The 15,830-nt window shown below is 46.1% G+C and overlaps 1 protein-coding gene across 2 annotated transcripts in view; it reads left to right on the top strand.

The window, feature by feature from the left end:
* The window catches only part of NKAIN4 (sodium/potassium transporting ATPase interacting 4), a 50,898-nt gene that overhangs the window by 28,163 nt on the left and 6,905 nt on the right, over window positions 1-15,830 (top strand). For both annotated transcript variants that reach the window (XR_005952240.1, XM_041399162.1), the window contains exons 4-5: window positions 6,067-6,264; window positions 13,994-14,054. Coding sequence is in view for 1 of the 2 variants with exons in the window: in XM_041399162.1 (XP_041255096.1) it covers window positions 6,067-6,264; window positions 13,994-14,054 (259 nt within the window). In the remaining variant the exon portion in view is untranslated. The remainder of the gene's footprint in view (window positions 1-6,066; window positions 6,265-13,993; window positions 14,055-15,830) is intronic.

The following is a 15,830-nucleotide window of genomic DNA, read 5'->3' as shown; positions in this document are numbered from 1 at the left end:
CACTCCTGCCAGCCCTGCACTGACCCTGCTGTGCTCTGACAAGGGCAGCCTGCCAGGGCAGGCTCTGTCAGCAGCTTATTTACAGTGAGAGAATGCAGAAAGGGCAGGGGACTGGAGAGAATGGAGTTTTGTTGACTTGGTGCCTGGTAATGACAGCCCAGAGCAGCTGAGACAGGGGATAACTCAGGTGGGGTGAGAAAGGACAGAAAGGATTCAAGTGTTTCTGATTTAACAGATTTTAGAGAAGCCCAGGGAACTGAAAAGATGATGAAGCAGTTATGTGCACTCACTGCAAACAATTCTTTGTGCTCTGCTGCCTGGGCCTGATTTCACAGTGGTGAAGGGATACAGGATGGGAGCAGGGAAGTGCTGTTCACAAGAGCAGGGATGTTGTTGTTGTGCCCCCCTTGCTTTGGGTGCCTGGCTGATCCAGTGAACAGTCCCCTGCCAGCCCATGAGTGATTGAGCAAAGGGGTTGAGACAATCTCTCAGTTATAAATTCCAGGTCATCAGTAGAATAAGGGCTGGTAGGTGCAGTTTGGCTGTTGCTTTCCCTTACCAAGGAATTGTTCTCTGCTGCATCTTTCCTCCACTTCTCACCCTCTCTTTCCTCCTGTCTTTCACATCTCTTGAAGGGCTCCTTTATCCTCCAGGTTATTCCAGCATGTCCCTTCCATGTCTCCTGACCATGGAATTGCTGAGGATGCGGTTCTGGTCAGCCCTGCTCAGGGGAGTTTTAAATAATTACTAACCTGCTACAAATCACTAGTTATACTGATTTTTTTTATTTAGGAGGAAAATGTATTTTACTGATCACTGAACCTATTCCCTACTTCTTGGAGGAGCTAAACTGATTTGATTTCTGTCTTTCTATCCTGCCAGGGATTTGTATCTTGGAATCTTTCCTTAGCAGGAGTAAGAGTGTGAAATATGGCCCAGCAGAACTTCCTTGGGTGGCCAGACACAGGTGGATCAGCACAAGTGTCTGAGGAAGCCCTTCCCCTGCTGCTGGAAGGGCCTCCCCAAGCACACAGCCCATGCCAGCTTTCCTGGAAGGGCTCTGCCAGGGAGCAGGCGAGTGCTGGAGCAGCCTGGATTTGCAGGGCTGATTCTCAGCCCTGGCAGGAGGTGGTGATGTGCTCTGAGCAGCTTCTGGCAGCCTTGCCTTGCTCTGCCCATCCTCCTGAGCACACTTGCAGCTCCAAGTGCTGTGCCACTGCTCCGTGGTGGGGCTCACAGCCCAATTTCCAGGTTGCTGTTCCTCCTCCTGTCCCGTCTCCCTCTTTTCCCGTGTCCATCTGGCCATTTGGGTGGGTGAATTGCTGGGAGATAGCTCTGCAGTTTGCAGGCTGGGTTTGCAATAATATGTTAAGCTTCTCCCTGTCTACTCGAGCGTGAAACACATCCCTCCTGCAACCCCTCAGTCTGAGTTAATTATTAAAATCCTGCTGTTAAGACATATGAGCATATGTCTGTCCAGCTGCCATGCTGACTGACTCTTCATCATCTACTTGAGAAATGTTCAGAAAGGTTTGAGGAACTGGTGTTCTGTATTTCAATGTATTCCTTTGTCTTTTCCCTCTGGAGTTATTCTTCTTGAATGATGATTTCTATTTTTTTTTTTTCATCCTTCCTTTATATTCTCTCTTATCTATGCATTGCTTTGATCTGAATCCAGAGTCGTGGTGGTCTAAATCTCCTCTTGAAATGGAAGCAGCCCTTGTGAGTCAAACAGGGGTTATTTGTATTTCAGAGAATCTGGGTGGCATCTTGGGATGACTTTGTACCTGGTTAAAGTACCAGGAGGATGGATAAATTCATGTGTATGTAAAACTGTCCCTCAGCTCCTTCTGAATGTAAAACTTGGAAGCCTGGGATTTGGCTTTGAATGCTCTGGCATTGTCAACAAGCCCACTGAGAGACACTGGGAGTGTTTCTCTGTGTCTCAAGGTGATGCAGGACTGAAAGATGAACATTATATTTCCTATTTTAATAAGAAATGTTTCCATCTAAAAAGATTCAAAATTATTCTTCTGTCAAGCTCTGGTGGCTCCCAAACGAGGTTCAGTTTATTCCAGGGCTGTCCTAGCATGGTTTTGCCTGATAATTAAGGAAATTTGGGGGAGGCAGTTCAGAAGGCTGTTAACAACAAGAAATAAAACCATCTCTGATAGTGTCCCTGAGAAAACAATTTCAGAACAGCTTTCAGGAAGCTATTTTAGCACAGGCACGCAGCTGGCTCCGTGGGTGTTGGAGGTAGGTGTGAGTTTCCCGTGGGCCACGCTGGGGAAAACAGGCTTGGGAAATGCAGGTGCTGCAGTTTCAGTGCTCTTGTCTTCCCTCTCACCCTGGTGGCAAACGGGTGCTGCAGCAGTTCAGAGGGAGATGTGATTTTTTGGCTGGCCTGCTCAGAGAAGGAGCTTGGGTCGCTGCTGGTCAGTGTTTTCCCCCAGGCTGGGGGTTAAGGAGGCAGTGAAAGCCCTGGCAGGGGATGAGGAGGGGCCAGGCACACACAGATCCCTTCCCTGCAGCAGGGCTGGCTCACTGCTGGGGCTGATGAACATCTCCCAGCCCACATTCCACTTCTGGGAGCATTTCAGTGTGTTTAGATTTTAAATGCATCGCAGAAAGCTTTTGGGAAACAGCTGTTCCCTAAACCTTCTTAAAACTGGCTCTTTTCTCCTGATTTTTGTGTGCTGTTCTATTCATGGTCGCTTTTCTCCAACTGTATTCTCACAAACGAAGCTGGCAAACCACAGGAGATATCCTGGAGTTGTTTATGTAGTCTCCCAGCAAGCTCTGAGCAACGGGAGGTCAATTAAGGGATTTTCTTGAGTGCTCTTTTTATTGTGCCCCATCACACAGGTATCCCCCGAGGGCATCCAGCCGGGGCAAAGGAACAGCTCTGCTTTGCATGTTGAGACCCTCTCATGCTGCCCTTGCTCCAGACAGGTGCTGGTTCAGGAGGGTGGCTCTGGGCACAGAGACATTCCCTGATCCCAGTGTGCAATCAGTATTCACTTTACATCTGTGAGCTGGATGGCTCCTGAGCTGGAGGCATTGTGGTGCTTTTAGAAGCCAAATGTGCTCCGTTTTGCCAATCTGCTCTTCACTGATGTAGAACTTTTTAATTTTTTTTCCTTTTTTTTTTTTTTTTTGCTCAGAGCTGGAGTGTGATTGCAGACAAAAAGCTGGTTAGGACCTCCTGTTCCTCCACCTGCCCACCTCCAGCCACACCTGCTCTGCTTTTTCAGGCTGAATTTACAAGTTCAGCAGCAAAGTTAAGGCAGAGCCAAATCTCTGAAGGCTGACAAAAGGGAGATTCTAGAAGGAAAGCAGCCTGTTTCTTGCCTTGCCAAACACACACTGATGCCTCTGTAAGGAGCAGGGAGGACACTGAGGGCTCTCCATCAGTGAGGCAGAAGGTTTGGGAAGGCACCATCTGTGAGCTGGGAGAGGGAAGCCCTGGGGACTGAGAGTAGATCCTGTGGTGCCCTGGGGAGCAGCTTTGGTTCAGAGCTAATGGGGGGAGCCCCAGGCAAAGAAACAGGAATTCACTTGCGGAGGTTTCTTTCTGTTTGTTTGTGGGGGTTTTGTTTTGTTTTTTGAGAAAGATGTTTGCTTCTTTCCCCAGCCAAAGCAGCGAGTGCCTTGTGAGAGGGAGAAGAGCCCAGCCTGGAAGCCTGGCTTTGGCTGGGGAAAATCCATCAGCCTCATAACACCCAAACTTGTGGGAAAAAGAGCAAGCTTTGCAGAAAAGCTGGGATTTGGTGCCTTCCTGAGCTATGTGTGGGCCACTGAAGGGTGAAGCCCGGCAGAGGGCTAAACTCCCAACTGTTCATGGAGTTTTTCCCATTGTCTTTGCTGCCCCAGTGCCACTCTCCATCCCTGTGCCCTCCTCCATCTCCTGCCCAGCCCATGCCATCTGCTGTGGTGATTATGTCAGGAGCTTGGCAGCTGTCTTCTCAGTTAATTGTCCACATTTCTCAGCACGTGCTTCCTGCAGCAGATTGGGATGAGGGCTCTGCAGGCTGGTTTGGGGTGTCTGTGGTGGACAGAGGGTCCCCACACGAGGTGCAGAGCGGGGCAGTTCAGGCTGTTCTCTGGCTGGCATTCAGGTTCCTGCCCCTGTGACTCGAGTTTGGCCTTTTTTCAGTGTCTGTTTTATATCTGCAGGACTGCCTGGCTTGGCTCCTGTGCTGGCTGTGGAGACAGGCCCTCCCTCTGGAGGGTAATTTGGAGCAGGGGCTTGGATAAGCTGCTCTGAATCTGTTTTTCCTTTTGACTCTTTGGGGAGCTGACACAAAGGAGCTGCCATGTGAGGTTTTCCATGTTGGGAAGTGTGAATACCCTAAGCTCTGACTGCTGCTGTTCTGGGAGCCACAGCTTTCCTCCTGGGACTGTGCAGGACCCTGGCACGAGCAGTGTGAAATAGTTTATGGATAGGTGCTAAAACCTTTAGTAATGGGTGGGTGATGTGTGGGTATCCAGCATTCATCCCTCTCTGTAGAGATACAGATTCTCTGCCTTCAAATTTTTTAATCTGTTCTTCAGAATGAAACTTCCAACCCCTTGCCTTGTTTTGTGGTCAAAAGGAATTGTTGATTCTGCATCAAAGTGACTTGAGAGGCCTTCAGGGGCAGCCAGCACTTGGCACTCATCCATGAAGGGTTGCAGCTGTTCAGCCAGTCCTGAGTTTGTCTTTACCTTTGCCATGTCCTGCAAGCTCAAAATCCCAAAGCTCCTCTGAGTGTTCCTATAAATATTGAGCTTTTCTCAAGTGAGAGGAAAGTGTGGTCATTTTTAAATAAGCACCTGGCTGCACACCAAAGCCCTGCACTCCTTGTGTGGCATTTCACTCTGTAACCCCCTCAGCTGGTGTAAAGTACTTACCTAGGAATGAGAAGGGACCAAAACAAAAAGCCTCTCGAAGGAAAGTTGATAAGAAATTGCAGGGGAGGAGTTCACAAGAAGCTGCAGTCAGCACTGTGAGGTCAGCTGGGCTAGGTAAGCTGACAGGAGCTGCAGAAGCACCAGACATGGAGAGTGTGGAAGGAAATCAGGTAAAAACGGTACAGGACCTTGTCAGGTTAAAAGTTAGGAAGAGAGGAAGATCTGTTGGGTTTTGAAACTCACTTTGGGGTCACTAAGTTCATATTTTCCAGGTGCTTGTGTTGATTCCTGTGCTGGGAAGAGCCTGGCAGGACACTGAGTGCTGCCTTGTTTACCTTTTTCCTCCAGAGTTACAGGGTTCATGTCCCAAACCCAAAACTTGAGGGTTCTTTTCTGGATGAAGAAACCAGTAGCAAAATGTTCTTGGGTCTGCAGCCTGTGTCCAAACTGTGCTGCTACAGGATGGTGAAATGGATTTTTTGCAGGGCTGCCTCAGGAATGGTTCTGACCACAGCAGCCTGGCTGGGACACGTGTTTACAGTAGATAACAGGAGGAAATTCTTCCCTGTGGGGCTGGGGAGGCCAGACACAGGGTGCCCAGAGAAGCTGTGGCTGCTCCATGCCTGGAAGTGTTCCAGGCCAGGCTGGACAGGGCTTGGAGCAACCTGGGATAGTGGAAGGTTCTTTAAGGTCCCTTCCAATACAACCCATTCTAATATTCTATGAAGGAATATCAAGCCATTGTGTTTTGATCTGTCCTAGCATTTTTGGGGAGTGGGGATCTCAGAAAGAAAGTTTTCCATTGATTTAATATGACCTCCATCTGACAGCGTGTGGTTGCAAGCAGGATATAGTGCAGGCTGGATGTATCTAGTCGGTGCCCAGCATCTCTCAGAGTCCATAGAAACATTTTTATCTTAGAATTATTGTACTTTTATATGATTGATTGAAAGACAATAGAATATGATATTACCCAAGACTTAGAGAGGAGGTGTACATTCACCCCAATGTTTTTCCCTTTTTTCTTTGTATTAATAACTAAAAATAGGAACTTTTTTTTTGATAAGCTGCTCTGAGTCTGGTTTTCCTTTTGCCTCTATGGGGAGCTGACACAAAGGAGCTGCCGTGTGAGGTTGCCACTCTCAGAGCTCTCTTTGCAACTTCTCCCTTTAGGACAGCGAGCTCCTGACATTCAACATCTCCCGGCACCAGTCCTGGTGGAGTGAAAATGGCCCTGGCTGTGTGAGGAAGGAGGCTTCAATGTCTGGCATCAAGGGGCTGGATAACCATTCCTACATCTCTGTCATCGGCTGTGCCCTGGAGTACCGCTACATCGAGGTCATGCACAGCTCCTTCCAGATCCTCATCGCGGTGAGTGCCTCGCCAGGGGAGCAGCTCCTCAGGAGGTGCTGCTTTGGGTCTGCTCTTTTCCAGGCACAGAGTGCTTTCCACCACTTTTTGTATTGCCTGATTGCTGCAAATGTGTTTTGTTGGATTGTTCTGCTGTTTTCTCTTACGAAAAGTACTGCTTGAAATGGTTGGAAATGGGTATCAGCAGCCTGATGCCTGAAGTAATGCATCTGTGCACCCCACAGTAACAAAGGGTTCTGAATCCCTGTTGGGCTGTGGGAATTCACATTTTGACAAGGGCAGAGACCCTTCTGGAGGAGGGTCAAGAGAAAAAGTTTTGACAGCCCAGGAGGAAATGGCATAAAATTGCACTGGGGAGGTTTAGTTTGGATACTAGGGACAATTTCTGCACATAAAGGGTTGTAAAGCACTGGAACAGACTGCTCAGGGAAGAGGTGGAGCCACCACACCTGGAAGTGTTCAAAAAATGTGTGGATATAGCACTTGAGGACATGGTTTAGGGATGAACGTGGTGGTGATGCTGGGTTGATGATTGACTTGATCTTAAAAGGCTTCTTCCAACCTTAACTCCATGTTTCTGTGGAGGATTGCTCTTACTCCCCATGGCTCAGTGATGGGTGGTGGAACACATACCTGCACATTTGTTGTGAACAATCTCCAGAAAATGAAATCAACTTTTAGGAGGCAGTAGGCATCTTATTTTCCTTCTGCTGATATCCAAGATACATTCCCTAAACGCTTTCATCCACTCTTTCCTCATCACAGCCTTCCTCAGGCTTTTGAAAGTACTGTGTAAAAATGCAGTGTCCTTAACGTTCACTGTTAATTGTTTCTCGCTTTTCTGTGAAATTTACTGAAACAAAATATCCATTGTGCCCCTCACTTCAGTGCTGCTCTTGCATTTTGTAGCCCCTATGTCTAATCTCCTTTGGGTTGTTACTTTGGCGTTAATGGCTTTAGGTAAAAACATGAACTGGAGAATCATTCACATTTTGGCTTTCTGTTTTGGCTTAAAAAAGAAAGGCACCTTACCCTGTTTGAATGCTGGAGGATAGCAGAGATTTTTCACGTTTCTGGAGTGCCAAGTACATCTCTGCACGTTTTTGGTACTGTCCTGAGCCTGCATTTCCCCTTAGCTGGGCTGGCCTGTGTGACCCAGGGAGCTGCAGGGCCAGGGGGGCTCAGGCCCCTTTCCTGCCGTGTCACAGAGGAGAGGCAGAGGCAGAAGCTCCTGTTTCCTGACTTGGATGAGCTCCCTGGCACGTGTGCTGGCTGTTAATATTCCTGCAGTTCTCCTTCGGGCCAAATGATCAGCATGAATCTGTCTGAGAGCTGCTGCCATGCCCCTGTGTGAGGAAGGCAAACCTGTGTGCACAGCAGAATACAGCCTGGTGTCTTTTAGAGAGGGCTTTTGGGTGGAACAGCATTGGTGCTGTACCTGAGTTTGGTGAAACAAGGGCAGACTTTGCAGTCATAACATCCCCTTTTAAACACAGAGGTTTCTCACTCTTAGCATCCTTCCTGAACTCCTGAGCTGGCACAACCCCTGTGCCCTGGGCCAGAGGTTGAGCCAACAAATGGTCCAGAGTTTGTTTGGAGTAGATCTTCATTTTTTGGCAGCTTACTGACTTAGGCACGTGGCCCTGGGCTAAGTGATCACTCTGATATATAGAATTCTGTCTCTGGCAGTGGCTTTTCCTTTGCTTCTTCCCAAAGGCACATGACAATATTCTCTGTGCATCTGCAAAACATCACTAAGGGCCAGATGGGGAGACAGGAAGGAAATACAAGACAAAATGGGATTTAGGGAAATACTTTCTCTTTCTCCCTGAGATTTAAGGTGCAATAAATTTTTGAGTCCTAAACCCTAGAAATGGGGTTAAAATACTCATAGGCAAGAAACCCATATGGGCCAAGCTGTGCAGTGAACTAAATTTCTACTTGTCCTGTAATAAAAGCAGAGTATTGAAGCCCCAGGTCTGTAACTGCTGCTGGTTCTGAAATGCTCATGTAATTTTGTCATGTAGTGGGAAGAATGGAGCTTTCCCCCTCTTCTTTGAGGTCAGACAAAAAGCAAGTCTTTCTCCTCAGACCTTGCCTGAAAGCAGTCAGCCAATTCTCTCCCTTTTTACTCTCTGAGGGTCAAACTCTTTGATCCCTGCCAGTATCTTTTTCTGTTCTCTTTATCTCACTTTGAGGCAGGTTTTATTACGGGCAGCTGTCCCCAGAGTGCTGGCAGGTACAGTGCTGCAGACAGGCAGGGACACAGATCAATAGCACAAAAACACAACCAGCAACTTGAAGGCTCAGGGGATGCAGCAAGAGACGTGACCTCGTTCCCTCCTTGTCTGAGACCACAATAGTCAGTTCCCTGTTAGGAAGGGCAAGGGACAGGCCAAATTTTGCTTTCAGGAGTTTGGTTTTGCTTTGCCTAATGTTTTTTAGAAGTTTTGGGGTAGGGGAGTGTGTTCTGCTTGGTTTGGTTTTAACCCGAGATGTAGCACTGTGAAATCCATGCTGTTTGAATATGCAGTGCCCAACTGTGAGCACTTTATTTATTTTTTTTTTCTGGAAGTTCCAATTCCTTGAGACTACTGAGGGACTGTACTGCATTGTTGTGTACCTGGGGCAAGGCTCCCTGAACTCAGTCTTGCATGCCAAAGGAGAGGGAAAGCAAACCTGAACCCATCTGCTGAGCACAGTGTTGGCTGTCAGCTTGACTCCTGCTGATTATATCATCCTGCTCCTGGGCATACATTTGAGGATACATAAGGTCTCAGTCTGCTTTTGCTCAGAGCTTGTCTGTACTCCTTGAAGGCAAAAGCAATTCCTTTAATCTGGAATGCAATCAAACTTGGGCTTATTAGTCACCACACATGATACAAGTTGCTGTAGGGCTCAGTATGAAAATGTTTCTCAATGCTTCAGCACAAAACACATCTTAGGTAAAAGCTCATTGTGGCAACATCTAAAAGTCTGTCCTGGTATAGAAATGAACTGTAAAGATAATCCTACCAACCCAGGTAGGAAATGCAGCAGCAACTTCTTTGTCAAGATAAGAATCTGCTTTGCTTTTCCTTAGCAAGGATTCATCTTGCACGTCCCCAGCTCCCCAGCCAGCAGGGAGAGGAGTGATTCCCAGTTCTGAAATACCTGGCATAGCTCTGGGCTCTCCATATGGTACTTCTGGGAGTGGGGAGGCTTGGGCTTTTCCTGAGGCTCCACTGAATGGGGTAGAAATTGGAAATGTCTTCCCAGGCGCCAGAACTCGCTGCCTGCCTGTCTGTTGTTTTCACTCAGACTGACAGGTTGGAAGGTTCCCAGGGAGGCAGCAAGGCAAGCCTTGACAGCAGATGTTATGTGAGAACCAGTGTGCAAGAGATGCCTTGCTCTTGGCAGAAGGTAGATTTTCAGTGGTTGTAATTGCATGCAAAGAGTAAAGAAGGTCAAGGAATTAAAGGATTTTGATTGCCTCTCTTTAGCTATCTGGTCACAACAGCTCTTTCACAAGCTGGATTTTTGCTTTCTCATAACAGACATCCCTTCATTGTCCCTCTTGCACTGATGTCAGTGTGCACCTTCCATTAGCTCTGATTAGGACACCTAGAATGCATCTGCCTGAAAGAGGAGTCTTTGCACCTATTCTCTGTGGTGGAAAATGCAGTGGCAAGTTTGTCTATTGAGAGTTAGAGAATCTTCACTAGGACAGAGGTAAACTAAAGCTAAGATCTTACACAAGTAACAGTAACAACTCCTGAAATTTGCCTTCCCATCCTTTGTGTATTTTGCATACTTGCAGCCAGCTGGTCCCTTTCTCCAGGATTTTCTCTAATTTACTCTTTCTGGCTCCAGCGCCTTCATTCAACGCTGCTGTTTGATGAACAGTTTTCAACTCTCTATTAAAAAGTTCCCTTCAGAGGACTGAGGGGCAGGGGGATGCTCAGACATATGTTTCCCCCGTTCCCTTGGGGCACACTTGTCTCTTCCTGTCTTTCCCACTCTGTTTGCCTGCAGAGTGCTCGGGGCAGCCCTGCTCCCTCCTCTCTTGTGGGGCAGCGTGTGCGTTCCCAGGCTGACACAACACACCTGCCCTCAACATGTGTTCCTCATAAAAAGCTTAATCAGATCCTTCTGCAGCTTGGAGAGGCTGGTGCTGCACATGCAGAACAAGCAGAGAAACAGCAGCAGAGGCTAAAGCCCTGGAACATTCTTTGGGGAATTAGAGCAGTGGCTTAGTGTCATTTTACATCGCTGACGTTTTCCCTCCTCTTCCACCTCCCCGATGTAATTTGCAAAGATCCAGGAATTATTGGTATTTCCCTGGGATGCAGAGCTTAAACCCCTCCTTTGTATTGAAATCAGCAGTCAGGATGGCACTTGGAGCAAGGGTGAAATTATTCCAAATCGTTGGCTTCTGTGAAGCTTCCTGTTGTGTGTTAATTGCTGATAAACTGGGTGAGGTTTGGGGGTTTGACACATCGTTATCAAAGATACAGGCAGAAGGGAGTTTCAGGTGATTCCTGGAGACTGCTCATTCCACACTCCAGCAGACTCTTCCAGGGGAAAGACTGGACAATAGGAGCAGCATTTCTCCTCCTTAGCTATATTTCATTCATAATTTATTCTGAAGGTGAGACATGGGGATTCCCATGAGTTCAGTTAATCCTTGAGATTATTTAATTTGAAGTTATTTAATTACAGATAAAATCCTTTGGAGTATTTAATTACAGTTTAGGTCAGCACATAAAAAACTGGACTTCATATTTATGTTGTATATCTCTTCCCCCCTTGCCTTTGAGACTCTCCTGTTCTGGCCAGATCACAAGACAAAGCTTCTTTGAATAAAAAGTTCCACTAAATAAACAAGTTTTGTTTTTTTTATTGCTGAAACACATCTAAAGAAGGAATGGATTATAAAGTCAATAAAAAGTAAATTTTAAACACTAAGCAGATGATTTTGAAACAAAGCCAGGAGATTGAAGGAATCAAAAAAGAAAACGCTCTGCTCAATGAAGCTGGGATTAGAGATTTAGAAAGTTCACTTAATTCACTAGGTTTTGATTGGTTGGTTTGTTTTTCTGAATGCAAAAAAAAGTCACCTTAGTCATAAAGTGAAAAATGTATGGGGTGAGCAGAATGATGGTTGAGGGTTATGGAGCATTAATTTCTGTGCAAAACAAACTTCCCAAGTCAATCACATTGCTTGGCGCTTCTGAAGCGTGAAAAATGTCCAGAGCTTTATCACGTTTGCTGTGACAGTACAGCTGATAATCGCCCCTGACTCTGCTCATAAACTGGGCAGGTAAATCATTTTCATTGGTAATTCTATCCGGAGTTTCCTGACACAGGTACCACACGAGATTTGTGTCTATGTGTTATAGACTATAATTGCAGTGAGTGGATTTAGGGCTGCCACTTTGCATGGCTGTTAACCCAAAGCTCCTACTCTGAGAGGTGATGGGAAATCTGGGGAGGGAAAAAACGTTTCTAGAGTTCCCTTGGAATCAGGGTGTGTATTCAGGGTGCGTCTTTCCTGCCTGGATATGTGTGTGTGTGTGTAAATTGTGTAAATTTGACCTGATATAAGAGGCTGGATCTTGCAACTATAAAAATGCTCGAGCAAGTACAGAGGATGTATGTGAGCACACTGAATTTGTTACTGAGGTTTAAATGCCTTTATGCTGGAGATCAGGATGTGCAGAAGGCTGCTTGGACATCTCTCGGAGTGCTGGGACGTGCAGGATGCACTGTGTTTTTCCAAGAGCCCCTGGGCCAGGTCCCGCAGCCCAGGGAGGAGCGGGAGGTTCCCGGCTCCGGGGCTTCAGCACCACGGCCAGAGCCCGGGCCGGGCGAGCCCTTGGGCTGGGAAAAATGCCCGGGACCCCCGAGCTCCCCCAGCACTGCCCAGCCCACCGCTAAACCTGTCCCCAAGTGCCACATCTACTTGTCTTGTAAATGTCTTCAGGGATGGTGACTCCACCGCTGCCCTGGGCAGCCTGTGTGAGGGCTGCATAACTTTTGATTATGAAATATTCCCCAGTATCCAATCTAAACCTCCCCTGGCACTGCTTGAGGCCATTTCCTATTGTCTGCTTGTTTCTTGGGAGAAGAAAGCCCTTACCTGGCTACAGGCTCCTTCCAGGGAGTCACAGGGAGCATTAAGGTCCTTCCTCAGCCTCCTTTTCTCCTGAGCCCCCTCAGCCATTCCTCATCAAACTTGTGCTCCAGACCCCTCCCCAGCTTTGTTGCGCTGACCTGCCCAAAAACTGCCACAAACTTCACAAAAAAACCAAACAAACCAAACCTCCTAGGTTTTATTGTATTACATAGGAGAAAGGAAAAATCTCTGATATTCTGTTGGGTTTTGATTTGTCTGCCTTAAACAGTGATAGTTTATTCTGAGACAGTTCTAAAAGGCAGCAGGTACAATTAGATTGGTCATTGCATGTGGCCAGAGGATTTATGTTTTCCTGTAGCTCACAGGAGCTTATCCTGAAGCAGTCTTGGTTTCAGAAATGCCCAGCAGAGGAATGAGGGAGTCCCCAGAGCTCCCCTTACCTCCACTGAGGTTCTGGGATGTGCTCCCATAAGACTCACACAAGAGTGAGCTGCCTTCTCTTTTAGATGATTATAGAAAAATCTTCAAAGGAATAGCAGGGTTTAGTGATGCTACAAAAACATTCCATTTCCTCCCAACAAGGAGTGTTTTGTCAGGGAGAGCTGGAGAAACCACAAATATTGTAAAACTCCCCAGCAGAAATCTCATTATCCTGCCTTTTGTTTTCGGGTGTGATGTATTTTTCTGTCATATTAGAAATGAATGGACTCTACTTTTCAAGCCCTCCCATGCATCATTCTGTCTCCACTTGGAGTGAGTCACTGTGTGTTACAGGCTGACTCTTGTTCCCAGGAATTGAGTTCACAGTGGAAAACAATTATGCCTCACAATAACTTTACTAATGCAGTTACTGTCAACCAAGATCTCGCTAAGTGGGGTGTTATGTAAAGATGTGAAATGAAGGATGGAGAGGATATTTGATTAACAGGAAGAAGGCAAAGCAAAATAAGACCCTGCTGCATCTGGAATGCCCATAGTACCAGGAGTTTGTTTTTCTGTTTAGGCTAAGGAGCACCTTGATAGTGAGCCTGAAGGAGGCAGCTCTGATGCTTTAGAGCTTCTAGAAACGACCAAGTTACTAAAGATTTTGGGTCTGAACATTTCTGCCAGTACAGAACCATGCTTATGCTTAACTAATTTTCTATCTCATCTGCATAAAAACCACTCACCTTTAATTGGTCACTTACCCCATATGACAGGAATGCTGAGCTGATGAGTTCATTGTCATTGAAATTCTGTGCATTGTTTGTCCCACAAGGCCCTCTCCTGTATCCCCACTACTTCTTACAGAGACTTAACTCAGCACAGTAGTTTAAGTTTCAACAAAGCCAACCCATGTTCTTGCCAATCATTCAAGCAACTGAAAGTGCTACTCTGAAGGTGAGGATGGTTCTTACAAGTTTTCCTTCTGGAGCTTTGGGTGTGCTCCATCAGTGCCTTCCCTGACACGCACACCTGCCTCCCTCCCTACAGCAAATATGGCTTGGCTCCACAGTGACAGAAATGCTGCCAAGCTGAGTGTAAATAGTGCCTGTTGAAGTTGTGCCCAGTGGGTTCTGACCAGGCTCACGCTGGCTGATGCTAAAATGATTTATTCTCTCTCTTTTCCAGCTGGTGGGCTTTGTGTACGCCTGTTACGTGGTTAGTGTTTTTACAGAAGAAGAAGACAGCTGTAAGTATTTATCAACAGATCCCTTGGCAAAGGGTTTAGTAAATTTTATTTCTCTCTCAGATGTTTGTCTGTCAGGACTGAGCTGCCATCAGACTTCTTTCCATCTCTGCCTCTGTGTGTTATGGCACTAACTACCCCTCAAGGATCAGCTGTTTTTACTGTGAGGGTTTTGTTCCCCATGTCACTCTGTGTTAGATGGTGTAATTCTGCTACACTTAGAGCACAAAAAGAGTTTGGTTTTGGCTTCTCAGCTGGACTAAGCCTTAGAGAAACTGGGCAGCTGCTTCTGTTCCCAAGCTCATACAGCCTGAGAATAATGGCTCTGAAATATTACTGCTGTGATTAAAAGCACCTACAACAAAGCTCTCAGCCCAGGGCTCAAGTGGGAGACCTGCAGAGTCTCATGTGCCACAAGCTGAGGCCATGAAGCAGATCATGAGAGTTCTTGCCAAGAAGCAATCTGACCACTTAATTTAAGAGCAGAGGAAGTGCTGTATTTGAATTACGAGAGGAAGGAGGCAGCTCCCTCGTGTTGGGTACACAAATCTCCTCAGTGACAGTCACTGTGTCAGGGTAAAGACCCACAGGTCTGTGGCACCTGTGCAGGTATCCAGCTGCTCCTGGATTGCTTTGTCCCTCTAAAATGCCCTTTGAGAGCAATGATTTTACAAACAGAAAAAATGGATCCGTAAAGTAAATGCAAAGTTGGATTTGTTTGGCAATGTGTTGGGTCTAGGCCAGATTGCTCTGGCAAAGGATCCCATCCAAAGGTTTCACATCCAAGTATCAATTCTTTTAAGGCATTGATTAGGTTTGTGCAAGTAGCTTTGTTGTTTTAAAGAGCAGCTGGCATGGAGAAGAGCTGGAAAACAACAGCTTTGAACTGAATATTTGAATGTGAAGAATGTGTTTTCACAGGAGTGAGAGGAGATGCATTACTTATCTGCCTTGTCCTTATGGTTTTTTCTTCCTTCCTTCCTGGCTGAACTCATTCTCCTGGCTTTATTGATCATTTCTTTAGAGCTTGGCAGTGCACTTAGAGAAGGTGCTACATTATAGTAATATTTTTTAAATTAGGCTATAGCTCTTGTATTAGCTAAATAGCTCCAGTTCTGAGCCCTTGCTGAACATTGCAAAACAATAACTTGACAGAACTAATTTTTATAGTAGGGATTTGTTAGGAGAGGCAACAACATGGAAGGAAGCTTTATCTAGGAAACACAGAGCTGGTAATTTCAGGATATGTATTTTCTTCCCCACTAACAAATTCACTTTCCCTCCCAGTTTCCCAGCTTGGAGTTAAAATGCCAGCTTGAATAATTAACAATGACAAACCATCAATATTTCACACTCACAGGGGTAGATCCTTCCAGTGACCTGAATAAATTTGAGCTGCGTTTTAATTTTCTCTTCCATTTGTGGTTTCCTTTAAATGTTGCTTTGATATGCAGCATGAAGTAATTATAAGTGCAGAGGCACATTAATCAGGAAGCTCATGCTAACGTGATTTTCATGAGAAAACACAGCAGTAGGGACCTACTAATGCTGAATTGTGGGCAAGAATATTTTAGATGTGCTAATGCAATGTATTGAATCACAAGGAACCACACTTAAGATTTATTTTTTTAAGTGTCTTGGATTTTGAGTGCCCTCATGCTTGTGTGTTCAGATGATAAGACTTGTGTTTGTTCAAGATACTCAGTAGTTACTGAAAACTGCAGTTCTTTAAAGTTTCCCAATTTAGGTGTTCCACAACTGAGGTAATAAAGTTAATAA

Source organism: Onychostruthus taczanowskii, unplaced genomic scaffold, assembly GCF_017590055.1.
Source record: "Onychostruthus taczanowskii isolate IOZ18803 unplaced genomic scaffold, ASM1759005v1 scaffold157, whole genome shotgun sequence".
In the NCBI taxonomy this organism is placed as follows: domain Eukaryota; kingdom Metazoa; phylum Chordata; class Aves; order Passeriformes; family Passeridae; genus Onychostruthus; species Onychostruthus taczanowskii.
This window is presented reverse-complemented; position numbering and strand designations above follow the sequence as displayed.